The following is a 19,919-nucleotide window of genomic DNA, read 5'->3' as shown; positions in this document are numbered from 1 at the left end:
ATCAGTACATGCCACGCGTACTGCACCTGTTCTCCCTAATCTGGTATTTTCATTGGGTATTTCAGTTTCCCCCACCCCAGGATGCAAAGTCATCGCTGAATGACACCATTGTCAACAAAGAACAATTTTCTCCGTTTGCCGAGTGGTTTCAAACTTTTTAGAAATGTCTGTAGTTTCTAAAGCGACGTGTCTCGACCAAAAGCATGTTCTGTTGACCGTCATTTCATCCCTGCAATATCCTGTGTTGTACTACTCTAAAATGTAACGTTTTTCTTTTTAGTATGTACAGACAGTGACTCCACTAATAATCTTAAACCATATTAAATACTGCTAAAAATATCATAGGATGAAATAATCTCCGTTAAATGCTTTAAGAAAGATGGCCATCCATCACTAAAGAAAATTATTAGACATTATTGAAGCTTTAGATAAGCGTTTTTCACAGTAGAGAACCCGTAGTAAAGATAGGTACATGTGGAGGTTGGTATCTGACTCCGTAGAAGATGGTTAGAGAAGACAAACACTCAAGGGGAGAGATGCTGTACACCTGCCTAGAAAATTTCGTCTCTAAAAAATATGGAAGTGAGATCTCGTAACGGACTGATGAGACGCCAGTATTGAGGAAGCTACACGGCAGCCTGGAGGACCTGCGGCGCACAGCATCATTCGTGCAGGAGGCAGGCGTGTCCATTTGAGTGAACGACGAAGAAGAAGAAGATCTCGTAACACCTCACTTCCCCCACGATCCTCAGGTCCCGGAACTGCGTTCGCCATTTTTGTATTGCATGGAATGTTCTCGATATTTATCAAAGCCATTTCAAAGTGTGTGTACGTCACTGCATGTTGATTAGCATGCCGTTTGTGGATTGGCTGCATGATCTGCCAACAAACCAATCAGCTTGTCTCCTTCTGCGCATGCGCTTACTGTCACGTCATTTTATGCCCTCCACAGACTCCGACTCCTTCGGTAGCGAGGAGGAAGACCAGTCCGACCCAAGTAGCCAGTCGCCGTGACGTCACGCCGCCACTACGTCAACATTGTTGCTCAAGTTACAAACAAAAACAAACAAACACTGAGTGCTTTGCTGCTGATGGCTTTACTGTTTTGCTTCCTGTGTCAACTTTGCAAAGACTGTCTGCCATTAACATCCAGCATCCGCCCCTCCTGCAGCGGCTTTGGTGTGTGTGCGCCATGTCTCCTCTCACCGCTCCTCACCAATGAACGGTTCCTCACGACAACGACAGACTAGCGATAACAACAGTTTTTTTCTGGTTTTTCCTGCTTATTATCTTCTCTCTTTACAGTTGAATTCTATTAATAGTTATGTGTGTATGTTCTTGAGTATAACAGTGTTGTGTGCATTCTTTTAATTCTAATATTTTCAAATAAGCTCTTATCAGCTGAGGCTGTTATATAACATCTGCCTTGATCTTTCAAAACACCTAATAGTTTAATATATTTTCTAAAATGTATTTTCATAGTTGTCCTATTAATACATTTGTAGAGGTCTGTTATCATTTATAAAAGATTCGTTTTGTGAAAGTCTGAATCTCTGTTAATAAGAATTTATATTATAAGGATGCCCATACTCAAATATTTATTATGTGGAAAAGTCAGGTTTTCCTCGCCAGCTACACCTGTTCAAAAAGACAAATTTTTGTACACGTTGTGCCTTCGCATTGATTGGCTGTTGCAGACGATGGCACACGTGATCAGTACGGTGACGTTCTTATCACGTCTTCATCTTGTATCGATTATTTTCAGATTGCATGATCAGCTAAAGAGAGCAAGAGAATCGATTGTCTGGAGTAGTAGGAGAGGATGTTTGAAGCTGGGCATGACATCTCCCTGAAAATGGAAACAAACAGAAGTATATCAAACGCTTACCTAATGTCGAAAGCTTTAGCGAGCGAACCTTTCGTCGTGTTCATCTATTACCAAAGTACTGCAGTTGAACGACCAAACATTTAACATTATATAGAGCGCCTTAGCTCGTCATGTAAACAAAGCATCCTTCAAAGTATGCTAAGATATTCTTATTTATTTGAACGGGAGATGCACGTTATGAAAAGATTTTGCATTTTGTTTTATTACAACGAACGTGTGGAGACCGAGTGTTTGGTTGTAACCATTTCCGACGACACGAAATGTCCGATGTATTAATAGTGTGTGTTTGTATATATATAGTAAATTCTCATTGTACTGTGTGAATAGTGAATATATTTATTTATTATTTACACGTCACGCTAAAAACATAGCCTGCTCTTAAAGGCATTACACGAAGGCGTTTGATGCCAACAAAAGCAACGACAACAGACGAAGATCGTTCTTGCCGACAGTTTTCCATCACTTCCTATTATTTTAACTTATTTATTTATTTATTTATTTTATGCACATTTGAGTGAATGTAAAATACGAAATTCTGCGAGTGTACCAGGTATATAAAAAATATAAACATACACAGTTGCTTGTCTTGCAGTTTGCAAAAATTATTATTTTATGAAAGATACTTATAGGTAAAATGAAAATAAACAAGAAAATGTATATGTAAATAAAACAGAGCTGCTAAGAAAAAAAGTCTTATTCTGTGAAGTGAGTAGTACTTAGCTTCTCATGACATCTTTGTGGACATGGAGGGAGGAACAACTACAAAGACACTGTGTAAAAAATACTTCTCTCTCTCTTTCCGTTACTGTTCTTACTTCGTATTATTGTACATTTTAATGTATACTTCACCGAGTGAAATACCTCTCTCTTTTCGCTCCTACTTCATGCTGTACATTTAATGTATATTTCGCGCCGATACCCCGTGTGCAGTCTCCACCCGACACAAAACGCTGAAGTCGTTTTGAGATTCCACGCTGGCAACCAAAGCAACGAAGCCCTCGTCGCCGAGTCCACAAAATCAACGAAGCTTTGAATTAATTAATTTTCGATTAACTGCGACTGATTGTCTGCAAGTTGGAGACCTGAGTGAAAGACTGAGTGAACGGCGAGGATGCGGCTCCTGATGAAGATGACGGCGATGGCAGTGAAGAACGATGAGCTCTGTAACTATTTTATAGGTATGACTGTATATTAGATGTGTCTGACAACGGAATTAAAGGATTGTCTGATATCTAATGGTGATTGTGCTCCACTCCTGATGCAAACGTGTTTGTGTGCGTGCGTGACCTGTCGCTAGTTTAAGAAGTTCAAAGTTGACCCCGGATGTGACCTGCAGGCAACACGCTGTCTTTCAAACTCGCTCACACACAAACACACACGAGGCTGATTATCGCATAGAACTACTCAGATTGTACGTTCTGTGAATAAGTTAGTGTATTTTAAAAAAAATACAAACAAATATTATCTTTCCGAAAAAAGCGACAAGTAGGTATTTCTAGTCGTATTCAAGAAATGTGTTCGTGTATCAGATTCAGCATCCAAACAAACTCCAAACAAACATGTACACCATACACTATTCCAATAAAATATTCTACATAAGGCATTACAAGCAATGTCCAAGCATTCAGTCCCATCAGGTATCATCGTGTAATATCCCAATGTAATGTTGTCCGTAACGCCTCACAGTATTGCCACATGATCCCGTCCATCTTTAGTAAGAGTCCTTTCATCTCTCAACTTTCAATGTTGCATATGGCTTCTTACCAAGCCTAAATGAATAGATCGCACATTGTCTACCATTGATTTCCATCTTATCAAATAGGTTGGTATCTTTGAAGTATTCAGTCTTGTCCTCAGGTCATTATTCTCAAACCTTAGTGACTCCCTGAGCGCTTTCTCTCCTCTTGGCCTTCTAAGATTTCTTTATCCCACATCCGATATTGCAGACTTCTTCAAAAATCCTTAAAACCCTGTCTTCGATATGTGTATCAGTTTATAAAGGAACCAAACCCTCTACCCAATCACGGACTATTTTTGCACGCGTTTACGTACGGGCTGATAGGATAACAAGTGCTTAATTTAATTTTGTTCCAGTTGCTGTAGAGACATAAGACTGTATATCTCATATCTCGATTGGATGAACAGAAATGTTTGAGTATTTTGTCAACTACATGGGCTACCCCCACAAGCATATGTACCTATTAACCTTCATTGTTATTAATCTTTAATCATATCGTCAGAATGTTCCAGACCAGGGAGTGTGTAATAAATATATTGCCACCTGCCCATGTGGGCCTGCCCGTTACCCTGCTGTAATCTGTAAAGACATTTTTTTGAGTAAACAGCGGCGATTGTGATCCGCTCATGATCAGTGGATGCGGTTATAAGCAGCGGATATTTCTGCTTGCTTGTACTTCCGGTAAGCCAGGCGCCTTTCTAAGAGGCCGGCGTAGAAGATGACGGAGCAGAGGCTGAGGCCGGCCATGATGACCAGGCTCCAGCGGTAGCAGTTCAGCCCATAACAGTCCGTCTCCCCGACCACAGGAATCTCAGACTCATAGATGGCGCCAAACGCCTTCTGCAGGGCCAAGCCGAAGATAGCGTTGCCTAGCATCATCCAGCCCCAGTTACGACCAAAATACTTGACCCCAAAGTATTCTGAGGTCATGGTCGGGGTCAAGCACCAAGTCGCCCCGTTAGGGATGCCGACGCCCAGGGTGCCGATCATCAGGACGGTGAAGTTGTCGGCCATGAACACGCAAACAGTAAGGACGATGGTCTGTAAAACCATGGCGATGAGGCTGACCGTGACCCGCGGCACGCGCTGCACGATGACGTCAGAGACGAAGCCGAAAAAAAACTTGGCCACCGTGCCCACGGCGAAGGTCAAGGTCGTGAAGAGGGTGCTGTACTCCTCCAGGTGGCTGGACTTGAGGAAGGTGGAGATGTTGGCCTGGAACATGAGCTGCAGGCTGGCACAGAAGATGTAGGACCACGTCAGGAAGTGGAAGTCGAACATGCCCAGCAGCTTCAGTCCGGTCTGCTCCTCCGTGCTGACGTCAGGGTTGCTGGGGTTTGCGATTTCGTCGAGTTCCGTGCTGCTCACTGGGGTAGAATCAAGGCTGCAACAAGGTAGGCACCAAGGGACAGTCTGTTTCATCCAATTTTAACAACAATCTCTATCACCACTACTACCACTACTGCAAGCACTACGAGTACCACCATTACTAATTGGCAAGTTTAAAAGGCCATGTGGTCGCCGCTACCGCTAGCGATCTTTTGCATGAGCATGGAAGGGAGAAGGAGGAGGAGGAGGAGCTTTTATATTCTAGGCTCTGTAGCATTATCTCACCTGTCGAGATCAGTGACTCTCTGTCGCGGATACCTGCCCATGAACACGACTCCGAGACCGTTAACGACGATAAAGCAAATGGCGGAGAGGAGGTAAAAGCCACGCAAGTCCTGGTTCCACTCGTCCTTGTCGTGGCCGTTGATGAAGAAGGCGCCGTACACGAAGGCCATGACCCCGGGCCCGGCGCTGAAGCTGGCGTCGAGGAGACCGATAACCTTGCCGCGGTGCTTGCCGCTGAAGTTGTCGATGTTAACACTCAAGGCAGCCATGTAGGAGAAGACTGCGCCGAACCCTGCAAGACACAGGTCAAAAGCATCCCAGTAACGAATGTATAAAGGGAGACAAGTTTTCTTCTGAGGAGATAAGTCAAACAACGCTAAATTTTTTTGAAAGACCAGACTTTCAAAAATTTGTCTTGTGTGGACAAAGAAGTAAAACAGCTCAAGGGCAAGAAAATTTATTAAAATGTGGGTCTTTATTAGGGTCTTTTATTACATCAGTTTAACACCTATTTCGAACGATAAGCTAAGCTGTGCTGAGCGAGAGGCTGGGGTCCAGACTTACCTCCCATGAAATAATAAAAATATTGCAGCCAGGGACCCTTGTCGCTGCTGTAGAAGTCCTTGGCGAACGTTGTGGAATACGTCATGAAAAATGCGAAGGATGTAAGAACGAGCGCCACCAGTGACGTCACTCGCCCGCCAAAGCGCTCGCAGACAAAGCCAGCGGGAACCCAGGGAGACCCCAAAGTTACCCATGGCTCCAATTATTTCCACTGTAATAAACCAGGGACGGGCATTTTTTAGTTAGAAAACGGTTAGAAAAAGGACGTTTAAAAAAATTAATAAATACATCAAATACAAAAAATAAAATCAAATGTTAAAAAATGAAACAAATATTTAAAAAAACGGTAAAAATTAAAACTGTACACCAAACAAAATCCCACAAAAAAGACCAAAAAAAATAATAATTTAAAAATTAAGAAATCTACTATATAAACCAGAAACAAACATACACGAAACTACAAAAAGACTAAAATAAACCAGAAAAAAAAAATAAACAAAAAAAAATAAACCAAAAGGAAAAAATAAACCAAAAAGAAAAAAATGAACTAAAAAGAAAAAAAATAAACCAAAAAGAAAAAGATAAACTATAAGGAAAATTAATAATTAAAGAAAGTGCAAATCAATTAAAATAAAATAAGAAATAAACAAAGGTTTTAAAAAAATTAAAAATGGGGACAACAAGAGAAGATCACCAAGTGACTATAGAGAGGAAGTGTGAACTCACTTTCAGACTGTGTGTAGTTGAAGGTTTTCTTGATGGCGTTAAAGTAAGCGTTGACGGCGTAGATGGTGCCGGCCATGCCCATCCCCAGACACCCCGCCACCAGCGCCATAACGCGCAGGGCCGTCACGCGACTCACCATGGCAACGGCGCAACCTCTGCCCTCTAGCCTGCAACCCGCCACAGAGAACGTTATCATGCTGGGTGCACTTCCGGTTCTGCCAGCAGCAGGTCACAGCGAATATGCTTCATTGTCTTGCTCGTGTGTTCGCTGGCTGGTCGACACAGTCTGGGTGTGTAAACCGGTTTATTGTCGTTGATAAGGAAGTTCAAAAATCAAAAGTCAGGAAAGTCAACAAATGTAGTTCATGAACTCTGCACTTTGGCAGGAGCAGGAGCAGATGTGAAAACTGTTATTGTGGCCACGGGTGACTCAGTTACTCATATTGATAATGCGTCTGTATATATTAATGTAAATGATTGTTTAATGTCTCTGTCAACAATCCTGAATTGTCTGTCTTGATCTTATCTCCCTTTATTTCTCCCACCCTAACCTCGCTGTTTCTCTCTTCCCCTGTTGTTGATATTTCTGTGTTCGTGTGTACGTGTGTGTAAGTACGCATGTACTCCTCTACCTACTCATCATTTCTTTCAGACTCGCTGAAGTGTCTTCTGTGAGCTTTAATTCCGCAAAACTTACCAACAATTCTGTTTCATTTTATTTAACTTTGACTTTGTGTCATCAACATGCGATCACTCAAGGCAGGTCTACATGTTACCTGAAGATTTAAATCATTTCCTTACCTTTTTCATCAGCATAAACCACAATCAACATAAACAAACAGACCAAGAGGAAATTGTTTACCTGTTACAACGTTTGGTGCAGCATTCGTGGACCTTTCACACCCAGATCTCTACCTGCACACCTGAGAGCTCTTGACCCTACAAGGCGGTCTCTTCCATATTTACTCATTTTCTATCTCCTACCCTGATCGTAGTCTAACCGGGTATGTATGGGCAGGTAACGCTGGCAGGCCGCTTGTCGCAGTTATCAGTGTCTCTCTTTCAGTAATCTCAAGTCCACATGAACCTGGGTCTAGTCAGGTCGGTCGTCTCACGCGAGCAATCAAACCGATAGTGTAACTGCCCTCTGTACTTATTATGTCATCAAAAACTTCGCATAGATGACGGAAAATTATTCTATAGATAAAGCTTCAAACGGCGATGAATATACGAGCTTTACGACGGACCGCTGAGAGTAAGTAATGAGGAGATTGCAATTAAGACAGCATAAAATTAAGTAAGCAATCCATTTCTAAAAAAAACTAGAACGATTAAAGGGACTTAATTTATTGTGGTGGATTTGTGTTGTTTTCTATGTAAACTAGTTTTAACTAATGTTAAATGAAGGGAGTAGAGGTGGCTGTCACAATATCCTAAAATACTTTGAAGGATTGAGACAACTTATCACTTGTCAAAATATCCTGCACAATTTTTAAGAACTGAGATAACTTTAGTGTTATCAGTGGTTTGCAATGTGAATAACAGCGAGGATTAATTAATATGTTGACCTACTGGACATATTCATGCCTAATTAATACCTACATTTAACAACACTTAGAGCCGACACACGAGCATTTGAGTTACGACCAATCTTGTTTGTAAAGAGTTTCGTTTCATCCTTGAATTTCGATTAGCATTTATTTACCAATATCTCTTTAGATGTTGACATCTTCTAGTATTTAATTGTATTTAAGTTTATTGTTTGCGGAGTGTGCTTTGTCATATCATCAAAGAAAGAAAAACAGATAAAGCCAAATGGAAGAGACACCAGACATGGGATGAGGTTAGGAACAAAGAAAAGTAGATGAAGTTAGTATTCCACTTTGACAGGAGTTTGGACATACCCGGTACGTTTGGAGAACTGATCAGATGGACTGTCCTGGAGATAGCTTAGCTGGCTGAGCTGATAGTCATTACTACGAAAACGGTTTACAGGTTCCTGAAGATCGATGGTGGAAATGTTCATGTCTTCTCACTGACCTGCGAATGAAAGAAAAATTTAATTACAGTTTGAAGGAACACCTGCTCACAACTAACTCCATTATTTTAAAAAAAAATTAGATTAGAACCCTGTTCATGACCAAAGCATCCCTTCGCCACCTGTTTTTTTTTTTTTCAGTTTCAGCATACATGCCAATCAAGACCATGTGACCCCGAGATGCATTGTCTTTACCCTCAGACCTACAGTTCTCTAAAACCACGTGACTAAACTTCATCGACATTATCACAAACCGTCACAATCATTAAACCCAAGAGCATCCTACTTTAAAACTAAACATTTTGTCGCAAATATTAGTTTCCTGAGTGTGTTCATATTACCTGGTCTTTGCTATGAGCGGACACGGCCCGTTGGCATGGTCGGTAATTAACTTCTACCCGACACAGATCATCACCGACCGATGACGGAGCAGGTGGGAGATGAGCTGTTGGTGTTGATGTTGCAGCTGCAGCAGCATGTGTGGTGTGTGATGGAGAGAAATGACCGGTCGTGCTACAGGGTTCGTTGGTCTCGTTATCGGGTGGCAGGGGGCGTGGTCTGAGGACGGGTGTTGAAATGGACTATAGCGGCCATGACGTCACGTGAGGAAAGTACTCGCCCTATCTCACACACTTATCGCTTACACACCTGTAGCCTCATACTCACTTGCTGTCAGGTGTTTATCGCATCCCTGTATAGGGATTTCGACAGTACTTTGATCTCTGAAATGTTTTGGAAGCACAGCTAGTGCGTATGTGTGTGTGTGTGTATGTGCGCGCGCGCTTTGTATATCTATATGTTCATTTGTGTGTGCATGTGTCCATGTATGTATATGTGTAATTTGTATGTATGTCTGTGAGCGCCTTTCGTGTTGTAGTATTTATGTGTGAGTTCTTTTGTGTGTGCTTGTATGCTGTTTTTATGCTGTGTGTGTGTGTGACAGGAGATTTTTCTATTATGTCAAAGAGCACTGAACTTGCTGCCGGCAGCACAGTGCACGATATTAAAAAATTGTTTGTATTGTTGCTGCTATTACATTATTACACAGCAAGAAAGACATGTTGGCGCTGTGGTTTTGTTCGCAGATGTCGTCCATCAATAATAGAGCAGTTTTTTGTGCATTTATTAAGTTTGCACATTTGTGTGAGTTGGGCTGGCTGGCTGGCTGGCTGGCATACCGTTTGGATAGTTCCGTTTAGTTATTTTCTGCTCTTGTCTGTAATTCATATTTAGAATATGAGTACAACCATCTTGTTACTTAAAATTCATCCAATGTAGTATAAGAAGATTGTTGTATAGTTGGAATTTATGTTCTTTGGTGAATTTCTTTATTCTATGTCTACTTCAGATACCTTCTGGGTTATAAATGGGGTTATGTTTCGCTTGCACCCGACAAGACGGACTCCTAGTTCGAGTGCGATAACCGCTCTCGGATGCTGTCATCAGTCGGTATGACTACAGATATCTGGAGGGATGTTACATCCTGCATCTTTTATTGCTGAGGGATAAAAGGTAACAGGGTAGATGCCAGATCCTGACAACTATTTCAAGATCATAATAAGAAAAACAACAGGGTATAGAAGAGAGTACTTCCCAGAAAGATGGTATTTGATGTCTTTTATCGTTATCGGGTAGATGGCATGATGGCGGATGCATGGAGAGACAGGATCTGACTACAGATTTATTGCCTTAGATGTCGTGTCTTCCGGAAAACGGAAAAAGATGTATGGGACAGTCGAAATTTGCTAAAAGTATATATATACTAGTGGGAACACAGAGAGAGAGAGAGGACTCTCGGGTTGGATATATTAGAGAAACAAAGGATGAAAAGCACGAATGATTTGTTACACACGACTCTTGAAGCACCGATAATGAAACAATGTTTAGTCTGATGATCAGACGACTTGAGTACTCACATAATGTTTAAGCCTCCTGTCAGCAGTGTCATCCTGCTCGCATCTCCTGGGTAAATGCAATGCGATAGCTTTTTACTTCCCACCTGTCACCTGCAACACACGTCCGCATAGCTATGCGCATGTGCACGCGCTCGGCGTCAGCCATAGTTCAGACAGGTGGTGCTCGCGAGACTAGCAGCCTGCCAGCATGTGTGTGTGTTTGTGTGTGTGTTAGTGTGTATAACCTGTAGGTTTACGTCAGTGAACACTATCAGTCTTCTACCACAAAATAGCAAAGCCTTATTTGAGTAAAGGGAGTTCATCTTTATACAAAAAATTGTTTTCAATAGTAAAATCGAGTTGTGTACCTTACAACCTTATACATCTGATGACCATAGACATGCGGGGGTAGAAAAAAAGTATAAAATTATCGAAAGCCAGCTTATGGGTAAAGTTTAATGATTCCTAGATCATGCCTACTTTTCGTTAATACATGTCGCCTCATTAGCAGGGACAGATCTCTACTCTTATCTACTCTAGGGATGGGGAAACCATTTTGTTCTGCCTTCCAAATCAACTGCAGGCGGGACTCAAAATTCAATTTATCTAGGAGGGTTATTTGTCATAGCAGCATAACTTTATGATGTGGATAATAACAGTGGCGTAAATGTTGAGGGACAACCTAGTGTGTGTGTGTGCCGTAGTTTGTCTATTGGATGAAAAGGGAGATAGCATTTGTTGAAGATCGTAGCGAGCTCCTGTGATTGTCTCCCTTGTATCAACTTTTCGCTAAATATTATCGTTGTTTTGTATGATTTTTGCCATTTCTGATGTGTAAAAGAGTCTTTAAAAGAAGGGATTGAGGAGTGTAATGGAGGGAAATCCATCTCTTTTGGTGCTATGTCGAATTTTTACCTGTGATGCACCGAATTTCCTTTTGTCCACATCAGCACTGGAGGGGTTTCGACCTGAGGGAAATCACCTGTCAGACTTAGAGATTCGCGCCTTATCGTTCTCTCTCTGATTATGGCTCGGAATGTAAATAACAAGCAGTTAATGGGGCGATCCTGGCTAAGGTCTGGCGTTGAACTACGTACCTTTTACGTTTTTCGGGAGATGGGGTGACGGGCTCGAGTGGCGCTCAAGGAGAAGGGATTGGTCACCAAGGTTAGGTGCATTGTGTGCAACCACATTTTTTTACGTACGGAAAGACAAACACAAGGAGAACCAGAGAGGGAAGCATAAGATGAAATGATGCGGAGGATATTCAGCTGTCAGCCCATGCACTACTAGTGATATCAGATTAATTGTGGTAATTTCTTATCAGGATGTTTGTAAAGGCTTGTTTCACCAGAATGGACAGAATGCATCGGGAAACACAGTTGTCTTCCCTTTCAGTCCCAGTAACCTACTGCCACCCTTCTCCCTTCTCTCCTCCCTCCCCAGTATGACGTCACAGCATAGTCAGTGAACTGGAGCAAAGCGGTAACGTCTTGCTGTCGCTAAGAAACATGAGTGTGTGCGTGATCGTGCGTGCGAACGTGTATGTGTGTGCTGCGCGCGCCTGAAGGGTCTCACTCGATACCTGAGTACCTTGACCCACAGGTGATCAGAACAATCGAGGTCTATTTTCTACCCCAAGCGACACTCCAGCTATACGTGGAGGCCTCTATTAAAGGCGCATGCGCGAATTCAAAAGAGCGTGACACTTCCGCGTTGTGGTCACGTGCTCAGTGCTGTCGTCGACTGGGGCAGTGACGGACGTTGGGCACTACTGCAGCCGTCCTACACACCGTTGTCAGCAGGAAACCATCGTAGGCAAGCACCATGGCACCCCCCAAAGTGTCAGTCACCAAGAAACAGCCTTTGGAGGATGTCGGAGCGTTGGTACGTCGAAGACTGATTGGCTGAAAATTATATTGGAGACTGAGTAGCCATAACTTTCTTATTATAGATTTTATACTGCTGCTGAACATGATTCTAGAGGTTAATTGCAATAAATAAATATAAGTAAATGTGTAGAAATGCTTTCAACAACATTCACGCGAAAGGATTTTATTCCTCTTTTTCTATTCCTAAATTTAGGGCTTTCCTCAATCATGTATTGTTTCCATTATTTAAATTAGAACAAAACGTTATCACCCAACAATACATAACGAAACGTGCTTTTGCAGGCTTGATGATTGACTTGATGTTTTTCAATATGATTACTATGCCTTTTATTTATTTATAGACGGATAAATGTTCATAGAAAGCACCTATAAACAAAAATAGCCATAAAAAGCAAGTGTCTCAACGATTTCGTCCTGAGTAGAAATCAAGCTGAAAAGTCAGTCTTGTCGTGTGTCCTTAGAAGTGAAGCTTTGCAGCTTGTCTTTCTGATGTCCTTGGTGGAGAATTATTTAGGTTTGGGGATATTTCAACCGACAGTTTATCTCTAGATTTTGACCTCAGGGGGAAACTGGTTTAACGTGGTTTGAATGGGTCGTTCAGTTTAAATTGCCTCATTCTCGTGTTCTTGTTATTTGGTTCCTCTTTGTGTTTTCTGTATTTGATTTTATTCATTGTTTAGTACGGTTGTTTATTCTTTTATAGCTCATATGTTATTTGTTTATGTTTCTGTCCCTCTTATACTGTCCATTTTTCGTTCTTGTTCTTAAGCGTTAAGACCATGCTCCTTAGGAGTGTGAGTATGCGCTTTATAAATTTTGCATTTATTATTATTATGATTATGATGATTATCATAATCATCATCATCATCATCATTATTATTATTATTAGCATAGACTTTTGTGTACCATACAGAGATAGGTTGATTAGAACGACAGAACTACATAAATTTTAAGTCTGTGCGCTCCACTAAAAGATTTTTATGTTATTATTAACATATTATTCAAATCGTTTTTCTTCCAAAGCTCATGGCACATTTAAAAAAATGTATACACACAGTATTTAAGTAAATTTATGTAGTGTACTAAAAGCAACTGAGTTATATCATTTATATCCATTATATACAACATTTATATATAATAAAAGTATATAAATATTTAAAGAGAGAACACTATCCTTCACATGGTGTTTTGCTTCTGTTTTTACCAAATAAATTTTAAGAGCAGTTGTTTTCAAAAGTGAAAAGCAAAATATTTGAGAAAGTATGAATATATCACTGTTTTTGGGTAGAAGTGATATTTAAAAACGAAGTGAATCACTCCTTCCTCTGAACTAGAGACTGGTACTCTCGCGGGGCTAAAATAAATAAAGATGACATAGAGCAGCTGTAAAAAACACAGTTTGAGCATTGAGTACGAGTGGACTAACATGTCTAACGTGGGATCGTTTTGGAAGGAAGCCAACAGACACCACACGGTGATCGCTCATGCGAACCACCCGCCGACCTGTGAACAAAGAACTGGGTATCTCACCTGCACGCCAGCACTAGAACATGAAACTTCTTTGGGTGCGTAGTGCTGCAGTTCTCACGAAGGAAGGAAAGACAGGGGGAAAAGCCATAAAACCTTCTGTGTCACCTGCAGCAACCTGCTCAGACAGCTCAAAATCACGAGATATAAAAGCTGAACACATGCCAAGAGGGGTATAAACTTACAATGAAAATGCCTTTGAAATTCAGCACCTGACTCAGTGTGGATAGTGTTACACACTCAGTGGGTAAATATTTGTATTATATACTCTTGGGGATAAAATAGTGTTGTACACTCAGCGGATAAAATAGTGTTGTACACTAGGGGATTGAAAGCAGTGGACAGGGGGGCAAATGTGTTTACACATTTGACATCTGGTTTTACCTTGTGAGCCTCAAACTGTTTGATTCTGCTTATGCACAGGGTTTAGATGAAATATAAGAATAACAGATACATGATTATATATCGCACCGCACATGCCATTTAAACTTCACGGAAATATAAACGGAGTGATTGGGTGGTTGTTTGAGGGTGACCAGAGAGAGACAGAGCTGCAGTGATCTTTAGGCATCTTCAGATTCAGTGAAGTTTGACTGTACTAACGGTATAAAAGATGAGTAAACAAATTAGGATTGACCTGAAAGTATTTGCCGGTTTGTGTTTTCCTGTGTTCTTCAATCGTCTTCATGCAAAAAGCCTTCATCCAAATTAATCTCGTTCGTAAGTTGGAAGAACACAATATTCTCTGTACTAAACGAGCTATGGCAGAATCAGCTTTTTTTTTTTAACTGTGAGAATGGATTATTAAAGACTATCCTTAACTGAACAGATTACCATCTTTTTTAAATTAAGCAAGCTGTAAGGAATCAGCACCTTTTTAATCCGAAACGAGACTTCCGGATTAGTATAAACTATTTGCAGACAGCGGTATATGTTTAATTATTCTTGTCTTATCTTTCGTGTTCTAATCTAGGAGCAGAAGGTGGGAGGCAAGGCGTTCACTTCCGGTCTGTACGCCAACAAGGTTGATCCCAGCTTCGTCGGGTGCCAGCAGACGACGACGTCGTGCCAGCGTGGCCGTTATCGAAAACCCATCATCATCGGCCTTGCCCTCACCTTTCTCACCCTCATCATCTGCGTCACTGTCGTTTGCGTCGTTATCTTCGTGATTGATAAACGACATGGGCAGGTGAGACTGAGTTTGTTTAGGCGTGTGATTGAACGCCAGGGTGGGTAGAGGCGATAGTCGCTGAACCGCTTAGAGGCAAGAGATGGCCCCGCGCTTTTGATTACTATGGCAACAAGCGATCGTGGCGTGGAGAGCCCCGCACATGCCCTATGCCTCGGGCCCCGCGGGGGCTAAGAACGGGCCCGCTTGTTTACTTATTTATTTCGACGAGAGCTGTACCATCACTTTCTGTCCAACTAACAAAAATTCCTGTTTTCTGAAGGATTGATAATGGCTACGGTATCGTTATTAGAAAAGTTAGGGTCAGAGACATCGACGTACAAACATACAGAAATAAGAGTAGGGTTCAAGCTTTTACACATAAAACCGACTTGTCTACCCTTCTACCCGTGATCTGGAGTCGCAATATGTAACGCATTCCGAGGAGTGTCCGCAAATGAAGACGATTGCCACACCGACTATTCACTTGACTGACTCGATGACTAAGAGTAACTTGACGCTTAGTTAGGGTTATTCTCGTGACACGTGACACGTGACCTTTCAAGGGTACGACCTTTTTTCTTTTAGGAGACGAGAAAGTGGGGAATGACATGGCGAATAACAGTAGGGGGCAGGGGGAGTTAGACGCAAGGATAGCGAGGGTAGTTAGGTGCTGACGTCATAAACCTACAGTGGATACATAACAAAAGACGTCATTTGCTCGCTTCCTTCGCTTTGCCAGCCTAGCGCCTAGCCTCTCTCGTCTCTCGATAGTTTTAGATGTAAGCTTACGTGGTTTATTTTTGTTATTTGCTATGATGTACCACATGCCTTATCTTGTAAATAGCATTTGTCTATCTATTTTCTATATCTATATTTCTATTTCTATATCTATATTTTATATATCTAACTTTCGTTACAGAGAACACTTCTCAGATTATAATTGGGATTAATAAAGTTTGTCATTTCAATTTTTGGATCGTTGTTGTTGTTGTTGTTGTTGTTGTTGTTGTTGTTGTTGTTGTTGTTGTTGTTGTTGTTGGTGGTGGTGTTGGTGTTGTTGTTGTTGTTGTTGTTGTTGTTGTTGTTGTTGTTGTTGTTGTTGTTGTTGTTGTTGTTGTTGTTGTTGTTGTTGTTGACTGCCAGGGGAGATAAAGACGGCGGAACGAGGTGGCTGGGCAACTTAGGTTCACTTCTGTTATGGACACTTAGGCTATCGGACTGTCTTTTAACCTACGTTAATTCTGAACAGTTTGCTTTTCGTGAAAATATTCCCCTTGCTGGTTGCATGTGATTCAGAAACCACCTGGCCCCGGAGATGTCTTCCAGATGGGCCTCTCCTCCAGCGACGACGTCCAGTACGACGACAACAGGCAGAGGATCAATGTCACAATGAAAGGCCGCCCCACAGCTACCTTTGCCTATGCAGATTTCGGCAAGGTGGGCAGAATAGATGAAGGATTGGTGGGAGGGAATGTGTTGTTTGGGGGATTGTGAAGTTTTGAGCTACAGTGTTAACAGTTAGGTGACTGACCGCTATTCTATCTTATGTGCTGCTAGGTTAGGTGAGCAGTGGATCAGTCAGCCACGTGATCATGTTACAGTCTACACTAGGGTGTTAACACTTTTAAAGCATTAACTCTATTTCACAAACGTACGAACTGTCTGCCAAGCTGACCGCTCCCCCCGGGGTACGAACATTACAAACGTCTCATTTCTTGTGGGATCTTAAACTTATAGCTTATATTAACATCTGATACTTATAACTTATAGTAACAATACCTGATACTTACAGCTTATGGTAGCAACATCTGCACCAGACGTTTCAGTCACTTAAATACATTGCAGCTAAGTTTTCCAGCATATCACGCAAGAGTCTGTAGTCTTCTTTGCCCTTAGACTACTTTCGTTAAGAATTATTCAAAGATTAGATAGTGGTCAACACATTCCTGTTGTTCATCATTTCATTTTCGTGTGTTGAACGTGATCAGGGAGTGGCAGTGTTCAAGGACGATGTGAACAAACAATGCTATGTTGTAAGGCCTCTTCTAGAGAACTATCTGAGAGCCAAGACCCGCTGGCAAACTTTTCAGGTATCTATTTCATTATCTATTTACCTACTTTTCAAAGCCTGAACAATGGTTTTCTATAGAAAACGTAAATTTTATTTTTAAGTCATCCTTTAATTAAGTTTCCTTAGGTGATTTTTTTCTATATTCATTATAATTTATGTATAATTTAAATACCTTGGCACCTTTGGTTTTTCTCCCATTTTTTAACCGTGAAAAAACTTTAATTTTTTGTCTGATATGGAAACCTCTGCAAAATTGTCAAGTATATGTAAAAGTTGATATTTGCATTGATTCTCTGATATAGACTGCAGAGAGCCAAGACATTCTATACTTTCATGACACTAGCAGCCTCTCCACTTTTATGTGCGTGCGTGCGAGTCTGCTTTGTCTTTCAATACACCACTTCTCTTAACTATGAGAACAAAGGGTTGATGATAAAACTTAATTGCCAGAAAATATTTAAAACACAACATTTCATATCTGATATTCCACTTGAATTCGCACTTGTACATAGGTGCAACCATACATATACGGAAAAACAAACACACAAACACAAATACATTATGCTTTTTTTATTTTGCGACAGGGATTCAGGCCATTCCCTCGTTGTCCTCCTCTGCAAGTGCAAGGACTTATTGACCCCGCGACCCTGGATCCAGAGGTCGCCCAGCAATGTGAAGATTATTTGGTCCTCCAAGCTTCATTCCAGATTCCTATAAATCCTCCACGTAAGTTTATCTGCGTCTAAAATCTGCACTCCAAAACGACTAAAAATAATGTTAAAGTTTCTTTTAAAGAATGCAGATTAAAATCAAGGAGCCCTTTGTAAAGGATGATAATTTTGTAGATGGTGCTATGACTTTAGGGCTGCCTACTCTTTGGTTTAGCCTCCTGCCTCCTCATTAATAACATGGTCTACTAGCATGCCGTGTTGATAAGTCGACTTAATGTGGTATTATTACAGTAAACAGTCACTCGTTCAGCTGAGGACTAGTTCGCAGTATTTCAGTCTTGTATCGCTTATTAATTTTAAAATCATCGCCTTCTTTTTTCTACCATTGAAGGTGTTTTATAGAATTGAACGGAGTATAATTAAATTTTATTTTCCCTGTGTGAACGCTGTCCTCCTTATTTTCTTTGCATTAGTATTCAGACAGTTTTATCGTGTACCTTGGAATATTTTGTGCAAGTGTGTCACAAGATATAATGGTGAATATATGCGTGTCACGAGCCATAACGCCTGAGCACTATTTCTCATTTTACTGCAGAGGGAGATGGACCCATGGGGGATGGACCCATGGGAGATGGACCCATGGGGGATGGACCCATGGGGGATGGACCCATGGGAGATGGACCCATGTGGGATGAACATCATCATCACCCTGACATGCACATGGAAAAGAAATAGAAAATGGGCCCTAAAAATGATTGTTATTTACATGCAATTTTCCAGTACACATGTTATATAAGGTTATTTTTTTAAATGTCTAAGTATTCTTCGTGTACTTTTGGCTTCTCGTAGAAATTTGTTTTGGGACCATTAAGCATCACAATGAATGTAACAATATGAAAATTTAGTCATGTTACTTTCATCAATCCTTTTTGGAAAAATATTACACGATTAAAAAAACATTTCAAGTATGAACTTTGACTGCAACTGCAATGTGTACAAACGTATAACTCTTGTAAGAAAAATATTTCTTTGACTGGCCATCAATGAAAAATATGTTTGTAACAGAAGAACATTATGCTATGTACCAGTGTTTTTTAAGTATAAGCATTCTTTTCTTATCTTCGTCATGTTTATAATCTATCTGTACATTTAAACTTTTACTATCCTTTCTTATAGCCCTTACTTATCTGTTGGCACTTTGACCTTCTTTTCGTAGATAACATAATTGTTCTATATATGAATAAATTTCAAATTTTCTGAAAAGTCTATGATCATTTCCTCAGTTATTTCTGTGTCTGTCTCTAGCTATGTATGCGTGAGACCTATGAGTGTCATGAGCACCATATGCATATTTTGTTATCCTTCTCACCACCTTCAACTTGATCAGAAAAAAAGTAATTAACATGACGGGAAATGTTTCCTCAACCAGTCATGCACGAAGGGTACCACTTAAGAGACAACGTTTTATTTTTTTTTTTTAAGTCAAATCTGGTGTGAGTCGCTATAGGGTGTCAAATGAACACACTGTCTACATAGAGCGATGGGCCAAAGAGGGGAAAAAACTCTTAAATACCAGTTTTTGAGAGCAAGAGAGTTGCAACCCTTATTTAGCGTCTAAAGAACAATTTTGAAAAGAATAGAAAGCTGGTTGAGGTCTGATGCAGTACTTCGCGTTAGCTAGCTCAGACAGGAATGCAGTATGTACAGTGACAATGCAAACATCAGTCTGGCGCAGTGATTTTTTTAACAAAACCCCCTTTATCCTGTTTTTATTATGATTAAAAGTTGATAGTAAATGCGCACTCCACACTAAGCAACTCAGAGATAAAATTCTCTAGCTGACAATCATTAACATGAGTTAGTGATGGATCGGTCAGCTTGTCAAGCATCGGCACCGGTTTCAGGACTGTGGAAGTGGGACTGGACAGCAAACGGTCCTAAAAGTGTTCTAGAAAGCATCTCCAGCTTTGAGCAGACGACGCGTGGTGAAGCAGGAATGACGTCAAGCGAGCGTCAGAAAGCCAGGCGAATCTTTATCTGCCGTCCCCCCTCTAGAGCCAGATAAAAATAGCCTAGGAAAATGACGTAAAGTGTCGTCTGCTACGAGCGCCTTGTTTGCGCGCG

At 41.0% G+C, this 19,919-nt stretch overlaps 2 protein-coding genes across 2 annotated transcripts; one reads left to right on the top strand and one right to left on the bottom strand.

Moving 5' to 3' along the window:
* Positions 1-3,304: 3,304 nt before the first annotated feature.
* LOC112566424 lies at positions 3,305-10,571 on the bottom strand. Its single transcript, XM_025242606.1, is given in 7 exon segments — positions 3,305-5,010; positions 5,241-5,532; positions 5,805-5,971; positions 5,973-6,015; positions 6,531-6,697; positions 8,435-8,570; positions 10,485-10,571. Coding segments are annotated over 6 exon segments (1,545 nt in total). The 5' UTR covers positions 8,557-8,570; positions 10,485-10,571; the 3' UTR covers positions 3,305-4,256.
* Positions 10,572-12,132: 1,561 nt separating this feature from the next.
* Positions 12,133-19,061, top strand: LOC112567192. Its single transcript, XM_025243791.1, has 6 exons — positions 12,133-12,350; positions 14,856-15,071; positions 16,350-16,490; positions 17,042-17,143; positions 17,709-17,850; positions 18,391-19,061. The coding sequence occupies exons 1-6, from the start codon at positions 12,291-12,293 to the stop codon at positions 18,528-18,530; spliced, it is 801 nt and encodes a 266-aa protein (XP_025099576.1). The 5' UTR covers positions 12,133-12,290; the 3' UTR covers positions 18,531-19,061.
* Positions 19,062-19,919: the final 858 nt, after the last annotated feature.

This window comes from Pomacea canaliculata, linkage group LG6 (assembly GCF_003073045.1).
Source record: "Pomacea canaliculata isolate SZHN2017 linkage group LG6, ASM307304v1, whole genome shotgun sequence".
NCBI classification, from domain to species: domain Eukaryota; kingdom Metazoa; phylum Mollusca; class Gastropoda; order Architaenioglossa; family Ampullariidae; genus Pomacea; species Pomacea canaliculata.
This window is presented reverse-complemented; position numbering and strand designations above follow the sequence as displayed.